We start from the raw sequence: 19,012 nt of genomic DNA, 5'->3' as shown, positions 1-19,012 counted from the left end.
CTCTTCTTTCCCTACGGGTTCTGGCAGCAAGAACTAATGTATATATTTTTTTCTTTACTTTTCGTAATCATGCCAAAATGTCTTTACAGAGTTTGTAATTTTTATTAATAAAAGAAACTCTTTGCTTAAGCGTGGTGAAAAAAATATTCTTTTTTATTTAGCCAACAAAGCTTCGGGAATCTTTTTACATTCGATAGATTTTGATTCCGGGAATAAATAGCTCGTGAATTGGAGACAATTGCTCTCGGGAACCTCCCTGCGGCCCTTATGTTTACGATACTCTTGAAGAGGACGTCTCATGTTCATTCCGGTACAAGCATTTGAAGTTTTAACTAACTTTCAAATGAAAAATAAATTAACTTATCATTTGGAAAAGAAATAAGATAAAATCAAAAGGACCTTGATTTATTCCTTCCATCTTTGAAAGTACATTTACATAAACATTCTTTTTCTTAAGTAAATAAAGCCGCTGATACATGTGGCTAACTTGTACAATTTATTTCTATGGGGCTGATCATGCAGTCTCCAGTCTTGATAAGATATTGATCCCGGTTCTAACAATTCCCGATCTTCGTAGCACCTTTAGTGCTCTGACAAGAATTAGTCCCCCTAGCGTCCGGATGCTAAGTTTGAGAATTCAAACACTGGAAGTCTTGCATTTGCCGATGACCCTGCTTTTGTAGTATGCTTTATATTGCCACTTCATTAAAAATCTTGCCAGAAAAATTCAATCGGACAAAAATTGAATGAAGGGAAAAACCCAATTGAACGAAGGGAACGAAGCGAGTGGGTGTCGTTCATACTTTTAGTACCATCAAAGATCTATTGCAATAATACCTTTTGAGGTGAGTCACTATCCAATTGCTTGGTAATTTAAATCCATCTTGATTTTTCAATTCATACGAACCTTTACCGATTATAGATGAAATTCGGTAAGATCCTTCCCATGTTGGTCCCAGCTTCCCGGTGTCAACCTCCCGAGTATTTTGAGTTACCTTTCTTAAAACCAAATTCCTAATTTTGAAATAATGGAGATTTGCTCTACGATTATAATATTTTTCCATCCTTTGCTTTTGATCCACCATCCTTACATATGCTAGATTCCAGCGCTCTTCGAGCAAATCTAGTCTAACTAGTAATGCTTCATTGTTCCTCTCTTTGTTTTCTTGGGAATACCTTAAGGTCAGTTCCCCCGCTTCCACCAGGATCAAAGCCTTTGAACCATATACAAGTTATAAAGGTGTTTCACCCGTGCTCGACTTCACTGTGGTCCGATATAACCACAACACGCCCGGTAGCTCATCTGGCCACTTACCTTTAGCATATTCTAACGTTTTTAAGGTTTTGGATAATTACCTTGTTGGTTGACTCCGCATGTCGATTAGCACTCAGGTGGTATGGTGAAGATGTACTCGTTTGATCTTCAACCCTTCCAAAAACTCTGTGACTTTGGAACCTATGAACTGTGGCATGTTGTCACAAGTAATTTCTTTTGGTATTTCAAACTGGCAGATGATATGATCCCATATAAATTGATCACTTCTCGTTCTCCGATCTTTTGATAAGCACATGCTTCAATCCATTTAGTAAAATAATTAGTTAAAACCAAAAGATATTTTACCTTATCGGGACCTTGTGGTAAGTTACCAACTATGTTCATCCCCCATTTCATGAATGTCCATAGTGACACCACCAAATGTAAAAGTTCCGCTGATTGATGCACTAATTGTGCATGGTGTTGACATTTATCACACATTTGTACAAATGTTCTTGTGTCTTGTTATATCCTGGGCCAATAGTAGCCAACTCTTATGATATTGAAAACCAACAAGTATGCACCAGAATGGTTCCTGCATACTCCTTCATGAACTTCCCTCATCACATAGTCGGCCTTCAATGTCACTAAATACCGAGCCAATGGTCCTTGGAATGACCTCTTGTATAATTGTCGTCAATAAGACAATAATGATCCCCTTGGTCCGTAGCACCCTAGATTCTTTTGGGTCTTCATGCAATATTCCATGACATAGATATTCAATGAATTCATTCCTCCACTCCCAGATTAAGTTGGTTTAATTAACTTCACAATAGACGTCCACATCCAACATTGAATGCAGGAATTGAACTACCGCACTTGAATCATATACTTCTATTTTTGTGGACGAACCTAAATTAGTTAATGTGTCTGTCTCCACATTTTCCTCCCTTGGAATGTGCATGATTGACCATTCCCTGAACTGGGAAAGTAATACTTGAACCATATTCACGTATTGCTGCATGCGCTCCTCCTTGGTGTTGAAAATTCCATATACTTGGTCCACCACCAGCTGGGAATCACATTTTATTTTGATGACCTAGGAACCTAGTCCCCGAACCAGTTCAAGTCCTGCAACCAAAGCCTCGTACTCGGCTTCATTGTTAGTTAGCGGCATAGTTCTAGTGTCCTGTCTTAGGGTTTCCCCCCTAGGGAGTGATTAATATTACCCTGATACCGAACCCTTTTACGTAGGAAACTCAATCCATAAACAAGTTCCAAACTCCTGATATCGTTCTCGATACCAACATTACTTCTTTAGTAACTAAAGGCATTAATTCCAGACTAATTTTGTCCACAAAGTCAGCTAAAACTTGTGACTTGATTATAGTCCTAGGATCTTATTCAATATCGAATTCACTAACTTCGACTACCCATTTAGCCAAATGACCCAATAACTCGGGCATATGAAGGACATTTCTCAAGGGAAAAGTTGTCACAACGGTTATAGGATGACATTAAAAATAAGGCCAATGATTTTGAGAGGCAACTATGAGAGCTAAGGCCAGATTTTCAAGGTGTAGATAACGTGTCTCCACTCCCGACAATATTTTACGAACATAATAAACGATAAATTGCGTACCTTCTTCTTCTCGGTCCAAAACAGCACTTACTGCTACTTCCGAGATTGCTAGATAAATCAACAATTGCTCACCTTTTTTTCGATTTTGACAACAGAGGGCTAGACAGATACCTTTTGGATCTTTTAGTGCCTGTTATTATTTTTAATTCCATACAAAATCGTTCTTCTTTTTCAAAAGTGAAAAGAAGTTATGTCACTTCTCTAAAGATCTCGAGATGAACCTGCTTAGAGTCGCCAATCTACCGGTCAATCTCTGTACTTCCTTCACACTTGTTAGCTGGTCTGGGATATCTTCGATGGCTTTGAATTTATTACGGTTTACTACACTTCCTATTTGAGAGACCAGAAACAACAAAAACTTACCAGAACCAACTTCGAAGGCGCACTTCTTCAGGTTGAGCTTCATATTGTACTTCTTGAGAATATCAAACATCTCATAGAGATGTATATGATGATCTACTACATTAAGAGACTTAACTAACATGTCATCAATATAAACTTACATTGTATTACCTATCTGTTTTTCAAACATTTTATTAATAATCCTCTGATAAGTGGCTCCCATATTTTAAGCCCAATATGCATCACATTATAGCAGTATGTGCCAAAATTAGTGATCAAAGAAGTTTTCTCTTGGTCTTCCGGGTCCATCCTAATTTGATTATACTTTAAATAAGTATTAAGAAAACTCATTAACTCATGCCCAGCCATAACATCAATCACTTGATCATTTTTAGGTACTATCACTACGTTAGCTAGGCAATCAGGGTAATTTACCTTCCGAATTGAACTAATATTTAGTAATCGGGTTACCGCTTCCTTGACAAACCTATTCATGTCCTCCGCTATCGGTCGTTTCTTCTGCCTTACTGGAGAGAAGTTAGGATCTAGACTTAGCTTGTGGATTGCCACCTTCAATGGAATTCCTATCATATCTGAATGCGGCCATCCAAAACAATCAATGTTAGAATTTAGAAAATCCATAATTTTAACCCGAGTTCGGGAGTTAACCCCATTCCTAGGTGGAATTTTCTTTCCAAGAATTCTTCGAACAAAGCCACTTATTCGAGATCTTTTGTGGTTGATCTAGTAGCATCCGTTTATTTCGATACCTGATATAACTCTGATGATTCCTCATCTTTATCATCTTCAATTAAGATGGAAGAAGGCACTTGTTCGAGATCTTTTGCGGTTGATTTAGTAGCATCCGTTTATTCCGGTACCTGATATAATTCTGATGACTCATCATCTTTATCCTCTTTAATTGAGATAGAAGAAGGCACTAGTTTTGTAATTTCTATTTACTTGTTTTTTTTCCTTGCTACTAGAAATGGTTAATGTGCTTATCTCCCTTCTAGCCGGTTGATCTCCTACTTGATACCGTCTGGTGTTGGAAATTCTAATAGTTGATGGTATGTTGACGGCACAACTTTCATTTCATGTATCCATGGCCTTCTAAGAATCACATTAGAGCCCATGTCACCATCTACCACTTTGAACAGGGTGGTCTTCATTACTCCTTCGGCATGTGTGGGCAATAAAATTTCTCCTCGAGTTGTGACACTTATTAGGTTGCACCGGCCAAAAGCTTTATTGTCGGAACTATATTTTCGGTCAGCATTTCGCTTGCTCTAAGACTCTCCATTATATGATGTTGGTTGAGCTTCTTGGATCCACCAATACACATTTAATTTTAAAATCTAAAACATTAAGAGAAATTACCAAAGCATCATTGTACGGTAGAAGAAGTCTATCCGCATCTTCTTCTATGAAGGTGATGTCATCTTTTGAGATCTCTTGGATCCTCTTGCCATGAGTCACCAATATATTCATCTTTTATACTACTGAAAATATCACCCCATTTACTTTATCTCCTTTGAAGATCATGTTTATCATCGTCCGAGGTGACTCTGTAGCCGGTTTTGATGGTTCTGGAACATCCCGGTTTCTCCCATAGTTTTTCTTGGCACGGTCACTCAAATGTGCTCTAAGGTTACCATTCTTCAATAATATTTCTACTTCTTCATGATGGTGTCGGTAGTCCCCAATCATATGGCCATGAGTTTCATGGAACTCACACCATAGATTAGGATCTCTTTGGCTAGGATCCGATTAGATTGGTTTCGGGAACCTAGCCTCTTTAATATTCCTCATGGCCGACACCAATTCTACTAAGCTGATGTTAAGATTATAGTCGGATAATCTGGGATATATTGAATCTTGAGACCCCAATGTCTCTTTCTCCTGCAACAACGTGCTACTTCGACCACGATCCGCCCTTCTATCAGAAATGAACCTATACGATGACTAAAAACCTTTATTTTCATGCCTACCGACCCTCTTATAAAGTTGAAAATAACTTATAGAGGACCTTTGATCTGCACCAAAATTATTTTTATATTTGTCTTGATTCCTATCACGATTCTGTCCTTTGGACGATACCGATGAACCAAGTTGATCATCTTCTATTCTTATCTTTGACTCTAGCAATTGTGAATATCTACCCATGTGGTTGCTTGAAATTCTAGTAAATATTTCTTCAATTTTTGGGAGGCATCAGATCTCAGCAGGTTGAGACCCTTTATAAATGTGTCCGCTACTCACTTATTCGGTAATGCTGGCAAGAACATCCTTTCCTTTTCAAACTGGATCACAAACTCTCGCAATAGTTTAGATTCTCCTTGGGATATTCTGAATATATTCGCCTTTCTTGCCTGGACATTTCTTGCTCCAGCATGAGCTTTGATAAACTGTTTACCTTGAAAGATGGTGGTAACAATTATATTTGATTTGTGGTTCTAAAAATACGTGATTTATCTTAATACTAGTTGTTAGGTGAATAATGCTAAGTGTAAATGAGCAAGAAATGATAAGCAAACTCGTATGGTTACAAGGTTGAGGGCCTGGAGCTTAGTGATAGAGGACCTCGAGGGCAACCTTTAACGCTTGATAATGAATAATAAATGAACAAATGAGGAACAATAAAGCTGTAGAGTAATTGTTGAGCACATTTAGGCAAGAAAAGCAGAGAATGTTCTATTATATTCAATATTCGTCTGTATTACAAAGTGACAGAGGTCCCCTTTATATAGGATGGGGGAATCCCAACATAGTTCATGGCTAATAATGGCGAGGAGATGTTATTGGTACAGTTGTATAATGACCTAGTATGAATTTGTACTATTCTTGCAGACCTGGTCAGCTCTAACCATGTATACTTGGGAGCTTTCCCGCCTTTCCATGATGATCATCGATTTGTACTGCTCCGAGATTGACCATAGTGAACCTTCGATGTGTTCCCTCGAGGGACGCTCCTCGGGGTCACACTTCACATTCCGCTTCGAGCTTCTCGAGTTTAGGCATGGAGTGCCATAGTAGCCCTAAAGTTGAACTCCCCAATTTTGGCCACATACAGATAGTCCTCGCGTTTCTTAAAATGAAATTATAAGAAACGATCTTGAGTTCTTGCCTCTTCGATACCCCTATTGTGATGTCAGCCACATGAAATCATTAAATGGCGTGACAGAAAAGTTATACAGAGGTCTTGTCTAACACGATTCTCGAAAAGCCCACGGATCGCTATTGGTCGTCCTTTCAACTCCTCCAATTCACTTAGATGACTTATAAATACTACAATTCCCTATCTTTCAAACCTTTGCAACACCTTCAGATCTTCAAGTCTTTGTTAACAATTTCCTGTCTTCACACTTCTTCTGTGTTCACTTCTTCGTCAACTTGCTTTGAAACTTTTGTTATAACCATGGCCAAAACTTCTAAGACAGTACCTCAAAAAGATGAAGCCCTTTCTTCGTCACGCTCGTCTAAGAGCAAAAAGGTAGTGCTTCCCAGCGTTGAGGAGTGTGTTCCTGGGCTCTTCGATATATCCTCTGATATCAATTAAAAAACTTTCTTCGGTACCGAGCTGATGCGAGCCCATGTCTCGCTACAACAGTTTAATAACCGACATAGAGAAGGTAAAAATAGATTACCGCTGGGGAGAGGCGGCACAAGTAGAGATCCCTTCATCGGAAGAGGATGTAACTAAACACAAATCTGGTTTCCTTAGCTTATTTACGTATCCCTTTACCTTAGGTCCTGCCGATTCTTCCTCTCCACCGATAGATGATGTGTCATAGAATTTTGGCACAATTGATACAAATTACTTAGATTTTAACTTGTCTTTTACTGCATTTTTGGTTAATTCTAATCAACTTTCGTTGTTTTGTAGTACATGAGCTTGAATACCCGAAAACATGGAAAAGAACTCAAAAAGTCACAAAAAGACGAATATGCTGCAAGTACGCGGTTGCATAACTCACATGCGGACCACATTACTGACCTGCCGATCGTAAACAGAGACAGTCTTTTGGGCCAAATGAAGAAGCAAATATGCGGTCCATTATGCTGTCACATAACACCTATGCGAGCAGCATAATGGTCGCATAACTCCAGTAGAAGACAGACCTCGGCATGATATGCGATGGGATATGCAGTCTCGTAACATACATGCGGACCACATAACTGTTATGCGATGGAAGCTAAATCTGGAACTCAGCAAGTCTACTATGGAATGTTCAATATGTTGTCCGCATAACTGGTCTGCGATCAATATGTGATCGCATAAGTCATCTGAAAGGGTATTTTTGTCCGATTTTGACTACGACTTTTGGTCCGCTATAAAGAGAATAACTAGGGTTTTGTGGGTCATTGAAGTCTGAAACAAGGTCCTACTTAGAGAGTATTGAATACTTCATTTATTTGGAGGTTTGTGAAGAAGGAATCTTGCACTTTTGTAAGCTTTATGGCTTTATTAAGTACTTTGTTCTTGTATTTTAGTAAGAGTAGTTAGTTTTAAATACTAAGGTTGTGGACCCTAGATGGGTGTAATGTTAATGGGTGTCTAACATTGAATATATATATATATATATATATAATGGTTGGTTGATATTTAATCAATTCTTGTTCTTTATTCATGGTTTGTGGTTGCAAACATTAACCTACTCCATTTTACTCATTCTTTACTTGGAAAACTGAGTTAGGGTTTGGCAGAATTGACTATCAAGAACTCAAGACTTTAAATCATGTTTAATAGAATCACTTAGGAATAAGTGGGTTCCACTTGGAATAAATTGGTTGTTCTTAAATTGCAACTCTTTTATATTTGAAAAAATCATAAAGGGAAAATACTACTCAACTATTGGAAAATATTGGGTAGTCATTTAGAAATCATTTGCATATCAAAGGATCTTCCATTAGAAATATATCATATTAACACTGATAGAATTACATTCCATTGACGGGGACGCAACCTTGGTTTCCTTAATCAAATCATTTACATTCTCAACATTACGATTAGTTATCTCTTACATTCAAAATCATATCATTCTCTTGTTACGTTAACGAAATAGAATTATGACTTAAGTCAAGTTCCACACTACTTAAGTAAGATTTTCACACCATATTCCATGTGGGATTCGACCCCAACCTTGTCGGGCTATTATATTTGACACCGACCGCCTTACACTACTTAATTAAAGTTTAATTTGAGCGTATCACTTCCTTTCCCCAGCCTGGTCTATGCTCTTTGTCAAGCTGCAAGTGTGCCTTCTTTGCCTAGGCATGACAAAATGGAGAATGCTACCAAAGACATTGACATCATGAGAATCATTGACACAGTAGCAAAGGAAACTGCAGCTCAGGTTGAGACTCTCATTCCTCCTCCAGTAGATATAGCAATATTAGAGGGTCCAACACCAGCGGACACCTCTCAGGCCCCAGCTACCTCCGCAGTTACTCCACAACCCTCTACTGCACAGTCCCAAGTTCCATTGCCAGCTCTGTCCAAGCTGGGTCTACTTGCTCAGCATGCCAATGCTAAGGTGGACCGGCTTATCATGGAAATCCCAACCTCATCCGACAGGCTTTGACCCCTATCCACTCTTCTATGACTGTTCTTCAGCAGCAACATCAGACTTATGAGGATCGCCTTAAAAGCGTTGAACTGCGTCTTGAGAAGGTTGAGCAGGGTGAAGTTGGAGGTATGCCTCAGCTCCAGATAGATGTGATTGACTTGAAAGGTAAGTTGCAGAAGATGCAGAATTTAGAGTTTGATTTGACAGCCTTCCTCTCGAAGGATGGAGATCAGGGTTATGATACTTCTATCCCAGGCATATATATTGACTTCACAACATTGATGACAGCCCTAGAGGCACAACATGTTGATGCCTCCAAGGCTCAGTTTCCTCCTACTCACATTGATGTTCCTTCAGATGAGGAATCTGGAGATACTAAGGAGTCCGGTGAGGGGGAGACAGGAGATGAGGAGACAGATGAAGAGGCACTAGGTGAGGATACTGAGGGACATCCAGCAAAGGGTAAACAAGTTGTTGTCTCTAGAAGGGCAGAGGATGAAGAGGAAGCAGCTGTGCAGACAACAATTGCACATTCGCTAGCAGATCTGGTCGCCAAGGCACATCCCTCAACCACTCAGCCATCACCGGGTAAGGCTAGTAGCTCCCAGGCCCCAGCTCCAGCCTCACAGTAGGTGGAGCTTCTTGCTTTACCCTCCCAGTAGTTGGAGCCTCTTGCTCTAGCCACGACGGATACTACTCAGTCCGAGGTTGCACCAGCTGCAGTTTAACTACCAGCAGCCCCCTCCGCAGTTGTCCCAGATCCTTCAGCTCCCCCGAGCGCCTAGTGCGCCCCAGGGAGTCCTTGAGCTTTACTTTTTGCTTTATATATGCATTGGGAACAATTCATGATCTTTGGTTGGGGGTGGGATAGTTATGATCATAATCTTGTACCCATGTTCCTTGTAGTTTAGCTTGTTGTACCCCATGTTTGTATATAAAACTCTTATAGTTTAGCAATGAATTCCCTTTGGTTTTTCATTGTCGGGTTCTTTTCCAAAGATGTAATAGTAGAACTACGGCAGTAGCATGAAATGTTTTGACTTATTTGGTGTTGACTGTGTAGCTCCAAGCATGTGCCAGGTGTTGTAAATATATGATATCGTTCCTTCTTTTGAAAAAAAAACAATACGTTAGTTAGTCATTCTTGTGAATTTGAGGCTCGCTCTTTGACTATATGCTTATTCAAAATCTTACACATTTTGAGATGAAAATGTTAAGTTTCCTTGTGTCTCTTGAGGGCTGAAACTATGTTGAGTTGAACAATTTATGTGTTGTGAGTGAGTGAGGATTTGAATGAATAATGCAAATATCTAACTTGTGATGTCTAGAACTTGCCCGGTTGGTGTCTTAGTGCGACTCTCAGGTTAATGATTGGATGTTGAAATGATCTTAGGCTCTCCTTGTGATTACTAGCTAGTTTTGCCTAAATTTACCTCCCTGGTACGTTAATTACCCTATTTACCCCCTTTGAGCCTTTAACCTTTCATTGGCTACCACATTACAAACCTTTACCCCTTCTGTGAAGTAATTCCTTCTTTTGAATCCATACCTCCTTGAACGTGTGAGATTGAGGCTTAAAGCTTAAGTTGGGGGTGCCGTTATAAAGTGGAGTATAATAAATAAAAAAAAGCAATAACCTCAAAGTTGTGTTTATAACGAAATGCAAGCTCCAAAAAAAGAAATGAAAAACCAAAAAAAAAAAAAGAATGGAGTCTTGTAGAACTTGAAGAAATACTTTGAGGTGGTTCTAGGTCGGTAACCCGAGGTAAACAAGGGTTGTGTAGTAAAAGAGAATAATGTATGTAGAGATCAAGGAAGGTATAACCACTACATTCCTAAATATTCATCCAACCTGTCTTGAAGCCTACATTATAACCCGTGAAAAGTCCTTAGTGATCTACGGTCAATCATTCCTGAGATAGCGGCAAAGTTAAAATAAGGGCAAGCATATGGACTGATACTTGTAGCATGTAGCTTTCGTTTCGAGTGTTAGAGTGTTTTGATTGCATCCTGTGTATATATATATATATATATATATATATATATATATATATATATATATATATATATATATATATATATGTGTGTGGGGATTTTCTTTGTTGTGAGTGCATATGAATTGTAAGACTTAGCAGAAGATAGGTTCTTGAAGTAGAACACAAGTGCACTTCAATGTAAATAGCATTTTGTCATTTTGGTCGAGGCTCTCTAAGGTCACGAATTGATTAGTGAAATGGTTGAATGATAAGTCGCTTTTCAGGAAGGGTAAATAAATGGGGTTACATGCTTGTTAGCTGTCAGTCAAACCATCTATAGTCACTACTGTTTTGTGGAATGTTGGAAATAAAAGTAGTATAGAATAGGATAGATTTGTTTTAGTTGCTTGAGGACAAGCAAGAGTTTAAGTTGGGGGTGTTGATGTGCCGTAGAATTTCGGCACAATGATACCAATTACTTAGATTTTAACTTGTCTTTTACTACATTTTTTGTTAATTCTGATCAAGTTTGGTTGTTTTGTAGTGCATGAGCTTGAATACCTGAAAACATGGAAAAAAAGTCAAAAAGTCGCAAAAGAGGGATATGCTGCAAGTATGCAGTCACTTAACTCACATGCGGACCGCATAACTGACCTGCTGATCGCAAACAAAGATAGTCTTTTGGGCCAAATGAAGAAGCAAATATGACGTCCATTATGCGGTCTCATAACTCCTATGCGAGCCGCATAATGGTCGCATAACTCTAGTAGAAGATAGATCTTAGCATGATATGCGGTGGGATATGAGGTCGCATAAATTACATGCGAACCGCATAACTATTATGCGATGGAAGCTAAATCTGGAACACAGCAAGTCTGCGATGGAATGTTCAATATGCGGTCTGCAACTAGTCTACGATCAATATGCGATCGCATAAGTCATCTAAAGGGGTATTTTTGTCCGATTTTGACTACGACTTTTGGTCCACTATAAAAAGAATAACTAGGGTTTTTGTGGGTCATTGAAGTCTGAAACAAGGTCCTACTTAGAGAGCATTGAATACTTCATTTATTTGGAGGTTTGTGAAGAAGGAATCTTGCACTTTTGTAAGCTTTATGGTTTTATTAAATACTTTGTTCTTGTATTTTAGTATACGTAGCTATATTTAAATACTAAGGTTGTGGAACCTAGATGGGTGTAATGTTAATGGGTATTTAACATTGAATATATATATATATATATATATATATATATATATATATATATATATAATGGTTGGTTGATATTTATTCAATTCTTGTTCTTTATTCATGGTTAGTGGTTGCAAACATTAATCTATTCCATTTTACTCTTTCTATACTTGGAAAACTGAGTTAGGGTTTGGTAGAATTAAATATCAAGAACTGAAGACTTTAAATCTTGTTTAATAGAATCACTTAGGAATAAGTGGGTTCTACTTGACATAAATTGGTTGTTCTTAAATTGCAACTCTTTTATATTATGAAAAATCATAAAGGGAAAATACTACTTAACTATTAAAAAATATTGGGTAGTCATTTAGAAATCATTTGCATATCAAAGGACCTTCCATTAGAAATATATCATATTAACACCGATAGCATTACATTACATTGATGGGGACACAACCTTGGTTTCCTTAATCAAATCATTTACATTCTCAACATTATGATTAGGTATATCTTAAATTCAAAATCATATCATTCTTTTGTTACATTAACGAAATAGAATTACGACTTAAGTCAAGTTCCACACTAAGCTTTTTACGCCATATTCTCTGTGGGATTGGACCCCAACCTTGTTGGGTTATTATATTTGATACCAACCACCTTACACTACTTAATTAAAGTGTAATTTGAGCGTATCAAATTTTGATGCCGTTGTCGGGGAATACGATTTTTAAATTACTAATTAGTGTGTGCTTTACTTTATGTCTTATTCAATTCCATCACACTTTGCTTGTTTTGCTTGGTGTTGATAGGATGACATGACCGAATATGAGAGAAGAAATGGAAGAAAATCCTTTTGCAGACATAGATGTGTACACTGAGGATAAAAATTCGCTTGTACCTCCGGTTGTTGGTGCTGCAACTTTCAAGGTGGAACATGGTTTAATCCTAATGCTAAAAGCGAAGGGGTTTTTCAGGAATTCCACTGATGATAATCCGACACAACATCTTAGAAACTTCTTGGGTGCGTGTGCTATGCACAAGCAGAACAATGTCTCAGATGATTCCCTAAGATTGAGGGTGTTCAAGTACTCACTAGCTGGGGACGCAAGGAAATGGCTTCAAAATATGCCACCAAATTCCATTCATTCTTGGTCTGAACTTGTCCGAGCATTCTTAGCTAAATGGTTCCCGCAAAGCAGGAAATCTGAGCTCCGGTTTAAAATTTTCTTTTTCAAGCAACTACCGGGAGAACATATACATGAGGCATGAGAGAGATTCAAGTTATATTTGGTGAGGTTGCCTAATCATGGTTTTCCAAAGTCTATCTTTTTGGAGAAATTCTACATGGTTTTAGATTCTATGAACCAATCTATAGCTAAGAATGCAACTGATGGATATTTTATGGATAAGACATTCGCAAGGATCACACAAATCCTTGACAAAATGGCAAAACATAATCAAGCTTGGCACTCACAGGACACCACAGGTGGAATTGCATATCGTGCTCCCTCCTTGACCAACATGATTAAGGAGAACAAAGAAAGAGATCAAGTAATTGCAGGGCTTGCCACCAATGTCAATGTGTTGACAAAAATGTTCACTGAAAGCCAAACGAAGAAGGTAAATGTGGTGGAAGATGTTCAACCATCCTCAAGTGAAGATTATGTGGAAGCCAACTATGTCAAAAACTCTCAAGGAGGCTATCAAAGGCAACAATACCAAGGTCAAGGACAACAAAATCAATCGAAGCCTAACCCGCAAGGGCAAGGCAACCAACAGTGGTGAAATGACCAAGGTAGTTCAAATCAAGGAAACTGGAATAACAACAACAACTTCTCAAATCGGAGTTCAAACCCTTATGTTCCACCAAAGGGTCAATATTCAAATCAAGGTTCCTCAAGTGATTCCAAGTTGGAAAGCATGCTTGAACGGGTATTGCAAAATCAAGAGAGGTCTGACACTTATATGAGGAATATGACCGAGCTTGTTAGTTCTCAAACCACATCCATTCAAAAATTGGAGATGCAATGAGAGATCTCTCTAAGGAACAAAATCCAAAGCAAAAGGGAACACTTCCTAGTGATACAATTGCGAACCCAAAGGGTAGTGGGAGTGGTCCAACTTCTCATATCATGGTGATTACTACTCGGAGTGGGAAGGTACTACAAGGAGAGAGTGAACAAATGGTTGAAGTGGAAGAATCCGAACAAGAAGTTAAGGCACAAGTTGAAGAACAAATTGTTGTTGAAGCTAAAGAGGTTCCGGAAGAGTTGAAAGTTCAAGAAGTAAACCGGGAAGAGGTAAGGGAAAAGGTAAAAGACACACCAAAAAATCTACCACCTATTCCTAGACCTCCTCCTCCTTTTTCTCAAATACTTGCTAGGAAGGTTGATGATAGCAAACTCGAAAAGTTCTATGACATTCTCAAGCAGTTATCGGTAAATATTCCATTTGTGGAAGCATTTCAAGAGATGCCAGGTTTTGCTAAGTATTTGAAAGACTTGATTACCAAGAAGAGAACCACCAAGAATGAAGTGGTGAATGTGACTCATCGGGTTAGTTCCATCATTGCAACAACCACCGTTCAAAAGAAAGAAGACCCAGGAGCTTTCACTATTCCATGCACTATTGGGGCGCGTGATTTTGCAAGAGCTCTTTGTGATAACGGGGCTAGCATCAACTTATTGCCTCTTTCTATTTACAAGCAAGTGGGGTTAGGTATGCCGAGGCCTACAAGTATGAGGTTGCAAATGGCTGATCGTTCCATAAAGAGACCGGTAGGAATTGTCGATGATGTGCTTGTGAAAGTGGGAGAGTTCCATCTACCCGCCGATTTCGTAATCCTTGATTGTGCAGTTGACAAAGAGATCCCTATCAACTTGGGGAGACCAGTCCTTGCCACAAGAAGAGCACTAATGGATTCGGAACGGAATGAGATCAAATTTCGTGTGAATGATGAAGAGGTTACCTCCCAAGCAAGCAAGGGTATGAAACTACCACATGAACATGAAAGCATCTTGGTGATTGATGTTGTTGATGAAGGGGAAGATGCAGTTGAAATGAAGATGGAAGGACAATGCCTCGGTGAGGCGTTGGCGGCTATTTTGGTAAACTTCGACGGTGAAGATATGGAGGGGTATATGGAATCGGTCAATGCATTGGAAGGGCTTGGGTCCTACACTTATGCTCCAAATAAGCTCTCTCTTGACTTGGAGAATAGAGTCATTCCTCCCGCAAAGCCTTCAATTATTGAGCCATCACAACTAGAGCTCAAACCACTCCCACCGCGCTAGAGGTATAAATTTCTTGGCTCAAATGATACTCTACCGGTAATCGTGTATTCTTTGTTGAATGATGTGCAAGTAGAACATTTGTTAAATTTCTTGAGGGAGCATAAGCAAGCTATTGGGTGGACAATTGCGGACATCCGAGGGATTCCTGCCGGAATTTGCGAACACAAGATCCAGTTGGAGAATAAGAGTAAACCAAGTGTGGAGCATCAATGAAGGTTGAACCCTTCCATGCAGGAGGTGGTAAAGAAAGAGATCATTAAGTGGTTAGAAGCCGGGGTAGTCTACCCCATTGCCGATAGTTCTTGGGTAAGTCCGGTGCAATGTGTGCCGAAAAAGGTAGGCATAACTGTGATTGAAAATGATAACAATGAGCTCATCCCAACAAGAACTGTGACCGCATGGAGGATTTGTATAAATTACCGGAAGCTAAATAGTGCTATGTGCAAGGATCATTTCCCTATGCCTTTTATTGATCAATGCTTGATCGGCTAGCAGGAAGGTCATTCTACTGCTTCCTGGATGGATATTCCGGCTACAACCAAATCAATATTGCATTGGAAGATAAGGAAATGACAGCATTCACTTATCCATATAGGACGTTTGCATTTAGCCGGATGCCATTTAGGCTATGCAATGCCCCGTCTACTTTCCAAAGGTACATGATGTCAATATTCTCTGACATGGTGGAGGATTTCTTAGAGGTATTCATGGATGATTTCTTTGTCGTAGGTGATTCTTTTTGAGCATTGTCTTGACAATCTTAGACAAGTGCTTAAGAGATGTGAAGAAACGAACCTTGTGCTAAATTGGGAGAAATGCCACTTCATGGTGGACGAGGGCATTGTTTTGGGCCACAAAATTTCCAAACAAGGTATAGAGGTTGACCTAGCGAAGATCGAGATCATTTCCAAGCTTCCTCCACCTACTTCAGTTAAAGGTGTCTAGAGATTTTTGGGGCATGTCGGCTTCTATAGGTGATTCATCAAGGACTTCTCCAAAATTGCAAATCCCATGTGCAAACTCCTTGAGAAAGATGCAAAATTTGTATTTGACGAGAAGTGCCTCAAAGCTTTTGAGGAATTGAAAGAAAAGCTCACCACGGCACCTATTATTGTCACACCCGATTGGTCTCTTCCATTCGAACTCATATGTGATGCCAGTGGTGTAGCTATTGGGGCAGTGCTTGGTCAACGTCATAACAAGATTCTTCACCCTATCTATTATGCAAGCAAGACACTCAATGGTGCTCAAATAAATTATACTGTGACTGAGCAAGAACTTCTTGCCATTGTCTATGGTTTTGAGAAATTTTGGGCTTATTTGTTGGGATCCAAGGTGATAGTATACACCGACCATGCTTCTCTTTGCTATCTTATGGCAAAGAAGGATGCAAAACCTAGGTTGATTTGGTGGGTCCTATTGTTGCAAGAGTTTGACTTCGAAGTCAAAGATCGAATAGGGACAAAATATCAAGTGGCAGATCACCTATCTAGGCTTGAAGAGGCAGTGAGACAAAAGGAAGATCTAGAAATCAATGATGTTTTCCCAGATGAACACATATTGGCATTGTCCAACACATTTGCTCCTTGGTATGCTGACATCGCTAACTTCTTGGTTAGTGACCTTATTCCCGAAGGTTTGGAAACTTATCAAAAGAAAATGGTTTTGCAGGAATATAAGCATTACTATTTGGAAGAACCCTTCTTGTTCCGTAATTGTGCCGACAACATCATCCGATGGTGTGTTATGGAAGATGAGGTAATGCCAATTCTCAAGGCATGCCATGACTCACCGGTTGGGGGTCATCAAAGAGGAAATCGGACTGCGACAAAAGTGCTTGAATGTGGCTACTATTGGCCAACAATCTACCAAGATGCAAACCAAATGGTCAAGGCATGTGACCAATGTCAAAGACAATGATCAATATCTAAAAGACATGAGAGGCCAATGAACTTTGTACTAGAGGTTGAGATCTTTGATGTGTGGGTAATAGACTCTATGGGCCCTTTCATGAGCTCATATGGCATGACTTACATCTTGGTGGCTATGGACTATGTCTCTAAATAGGTTGAGGCAATCCCCTTACCGAATAATGAATCAAAGAGTGTGACCGCATTTTTGAAGAAGAACATATTCACATGGTTTGGTACTCCAAGGGCCATCCTGAGTGATGGCGAGTCTATTTCTGTAACAAAACTTTTGTCGGGCTGCTTGAAAAATATGGTGTAAAGCACAAGGTGGCCACACCCTATCATCCTCAGTCAAGTGGTCAGGTTGAAGTTTCGAATAGAGAAATCAAGAATATTCAAGTGAAAACTATTAATGCAAACAGGACCGACTGGTCAAGGAAGCTAGATGATGCATTGTGGGCCTATCGCACAACATTCAAGACCCCCATTGGCACTTCGCCGTACAGGTTGGTTTTTGGCAAGGCTTGTCACCTACCAGTGGAACTTGAACACAAAGCCATGTGGGCTTTAAAGAAGCTGAATCTTGACTGGGCTGAAGCTGCTAACTTGAGGATGACACAACTCAATGAGATGGAAGAATTCCGTCTCCATGCCTGTGAGAGTGCGGCCATGTACAAAGAGAGGATAAAGTTTGTCCATGAAAAGAAGATCATGAAGCGGGAGTTCAATTCTGGTGACTTGGTCTTACTCTTCAATTCAAGACTTAAGTTATTTCCGGGTAAACTCAAATCCAAATGGTCTGGCCCATTCAAAGTTGTGAGTGTGTCTCCTTATAGTGTTATTGAACTGGAGTCGGAGGATGGGACTCGAACTTTCAAGGTGAATGGACAACGAGTCAAGCATTACCTTGATACTGTAGGAGAAAGGCATTTAATAGAGCAATTTGCTCTAAGGGATAGTCCAACAAAAACTCCCACCAAGGAATAATCTAAAAGAAATCAACTACATCGTGTCGCGACGTTAAATCAAGCGCTTCTTGGGAGTCAACCCATGTGTGGTAACACTCTTTTGTAGTTTTTTTTACTATTATTTATGTATATTAGATTGAGCAAGTTGACATGTGTGCTAGAGTGCAGGTAAAATATCATGAACATGGTCTTAGTGCTGAAGAAACTGAAGGAAAAAGAGGTCCAAATTGAGCGATAATTATGCAATCGCATAATGACTACGCGAACCGCATAGTCATCGCAGATCCAAGCAGAGTATTTGGCTAATTTCATTGTCAACTATGCGGTCACTTTTCATTTATGCGGCCCGCATGTGCACTTTGCGATCGCATCTTGCATCGCAGGTTGCATATACATGTCCCAGTCATCAGCCCACCGCATAACACCTATGCAATCGCATAATGTGTTATGCGATGAACTTCTACACCGCATAATTGCTAGGTATAAACATCCCCAACTCTCTGCACTCTTTGCACACACCCACATTTGAATGAAACAAAAAGAAGAAAAAAAATAAAGAAAAAAATGAAAAAGAAGAAAAAGGCTGCTAAGACGAACCAGGGAAAGAATCCAAACACACTCACCACTTTTCTCATTTCCATTGTAGAATCCTCGAGTTTCAGGTATGATTTTCGATTTCTCTCCTCTTTTCTTCACTCTTATTTTTCTTTCTTGATTCTACCCCTTTGTGAATACAACCTACTTCAAATGCCATGAATATCTGAAAGTATGTGCTTGAAGAGGGTCAAATTGGTTTAAATTGTTGACTGGCATAAAAGTGGATTATGTGCTTTTGATTTTAGTTGGTGAGGAGTGAATGGAGGGAG

At 39.3% G+C, this 19,012-nt stretch overlaps 1 protein-coding gene across 1 annotated transcript; it reads left to right on the top strand.

The window, feature by feature from the left end:
- The first annotated feature begins 16,279 nt into the window (after window positions 1–16,279).
- Window positions 16,280–18,165, top strand: LOC107769477 (uncharacterized). The gene is made up of 3 exons (XM_016588697.2): window positions 16,280–16,603; window positions 16,700–17,026; window positions 17,500–18,165. The coding sequence occupies exons 1-3, from the start codon at window positions 16,280–16,282 to the stop codon at window positions 18,163–18,165; spliced, it is 1,317 nt and encodes a 438-aa protein (XP_016444183.2).
- The last annotated feature ends 847 nt before the right edge of the window (window positions 18,166–19,012 follow it).

The sequence above is a fragment of the Nicotiana tabacum genome, chromosome 5 (assembly GCF_000715075.1).
Source record: "Nicotiana tabacum cultivar K326 chromosome 5, ASM71507v2, whole genome shotgun sequence".
In the NCBI taxonomy this organism is placed as follows: Eukaryota; Viridiplantae; Streptophyta; class Magnoliopsida; order Solanales; family Solanaceae; genus Nicotiana; species Nicotiana tabacum.
The sequence above is the reverse complement of the archived record's forward strand: the minus strand, read 5'-3'. Positions and strand labels throughout refer to the sequence as shown.

Excerpts from the sequence above, each read along its gene's own strand:
- LOC107769477 (XM_016588697.2), top strand. The coding sequence starts at position 16,280 with ATGTGCAAACTCCTTGAGAAAGATGCAAAATTTGTATTTGACGAGAAG. Across the intron at positions 16,604-16,699 it reads CTTATTTGTTGGGATCCAAG|TTTGACTTCGAAGTCAAAGA; the intron begins GTGATAGTATAC and ends TTGTTGCAAGAG. Across the intron at positions 17,027-17,499 it reads GGTGTGTTATGGAAGATGAG|CACAAGGTGGCCACACCCTA; the intron begins GTAATGCCAATT and ends TATGGTGTAAAG.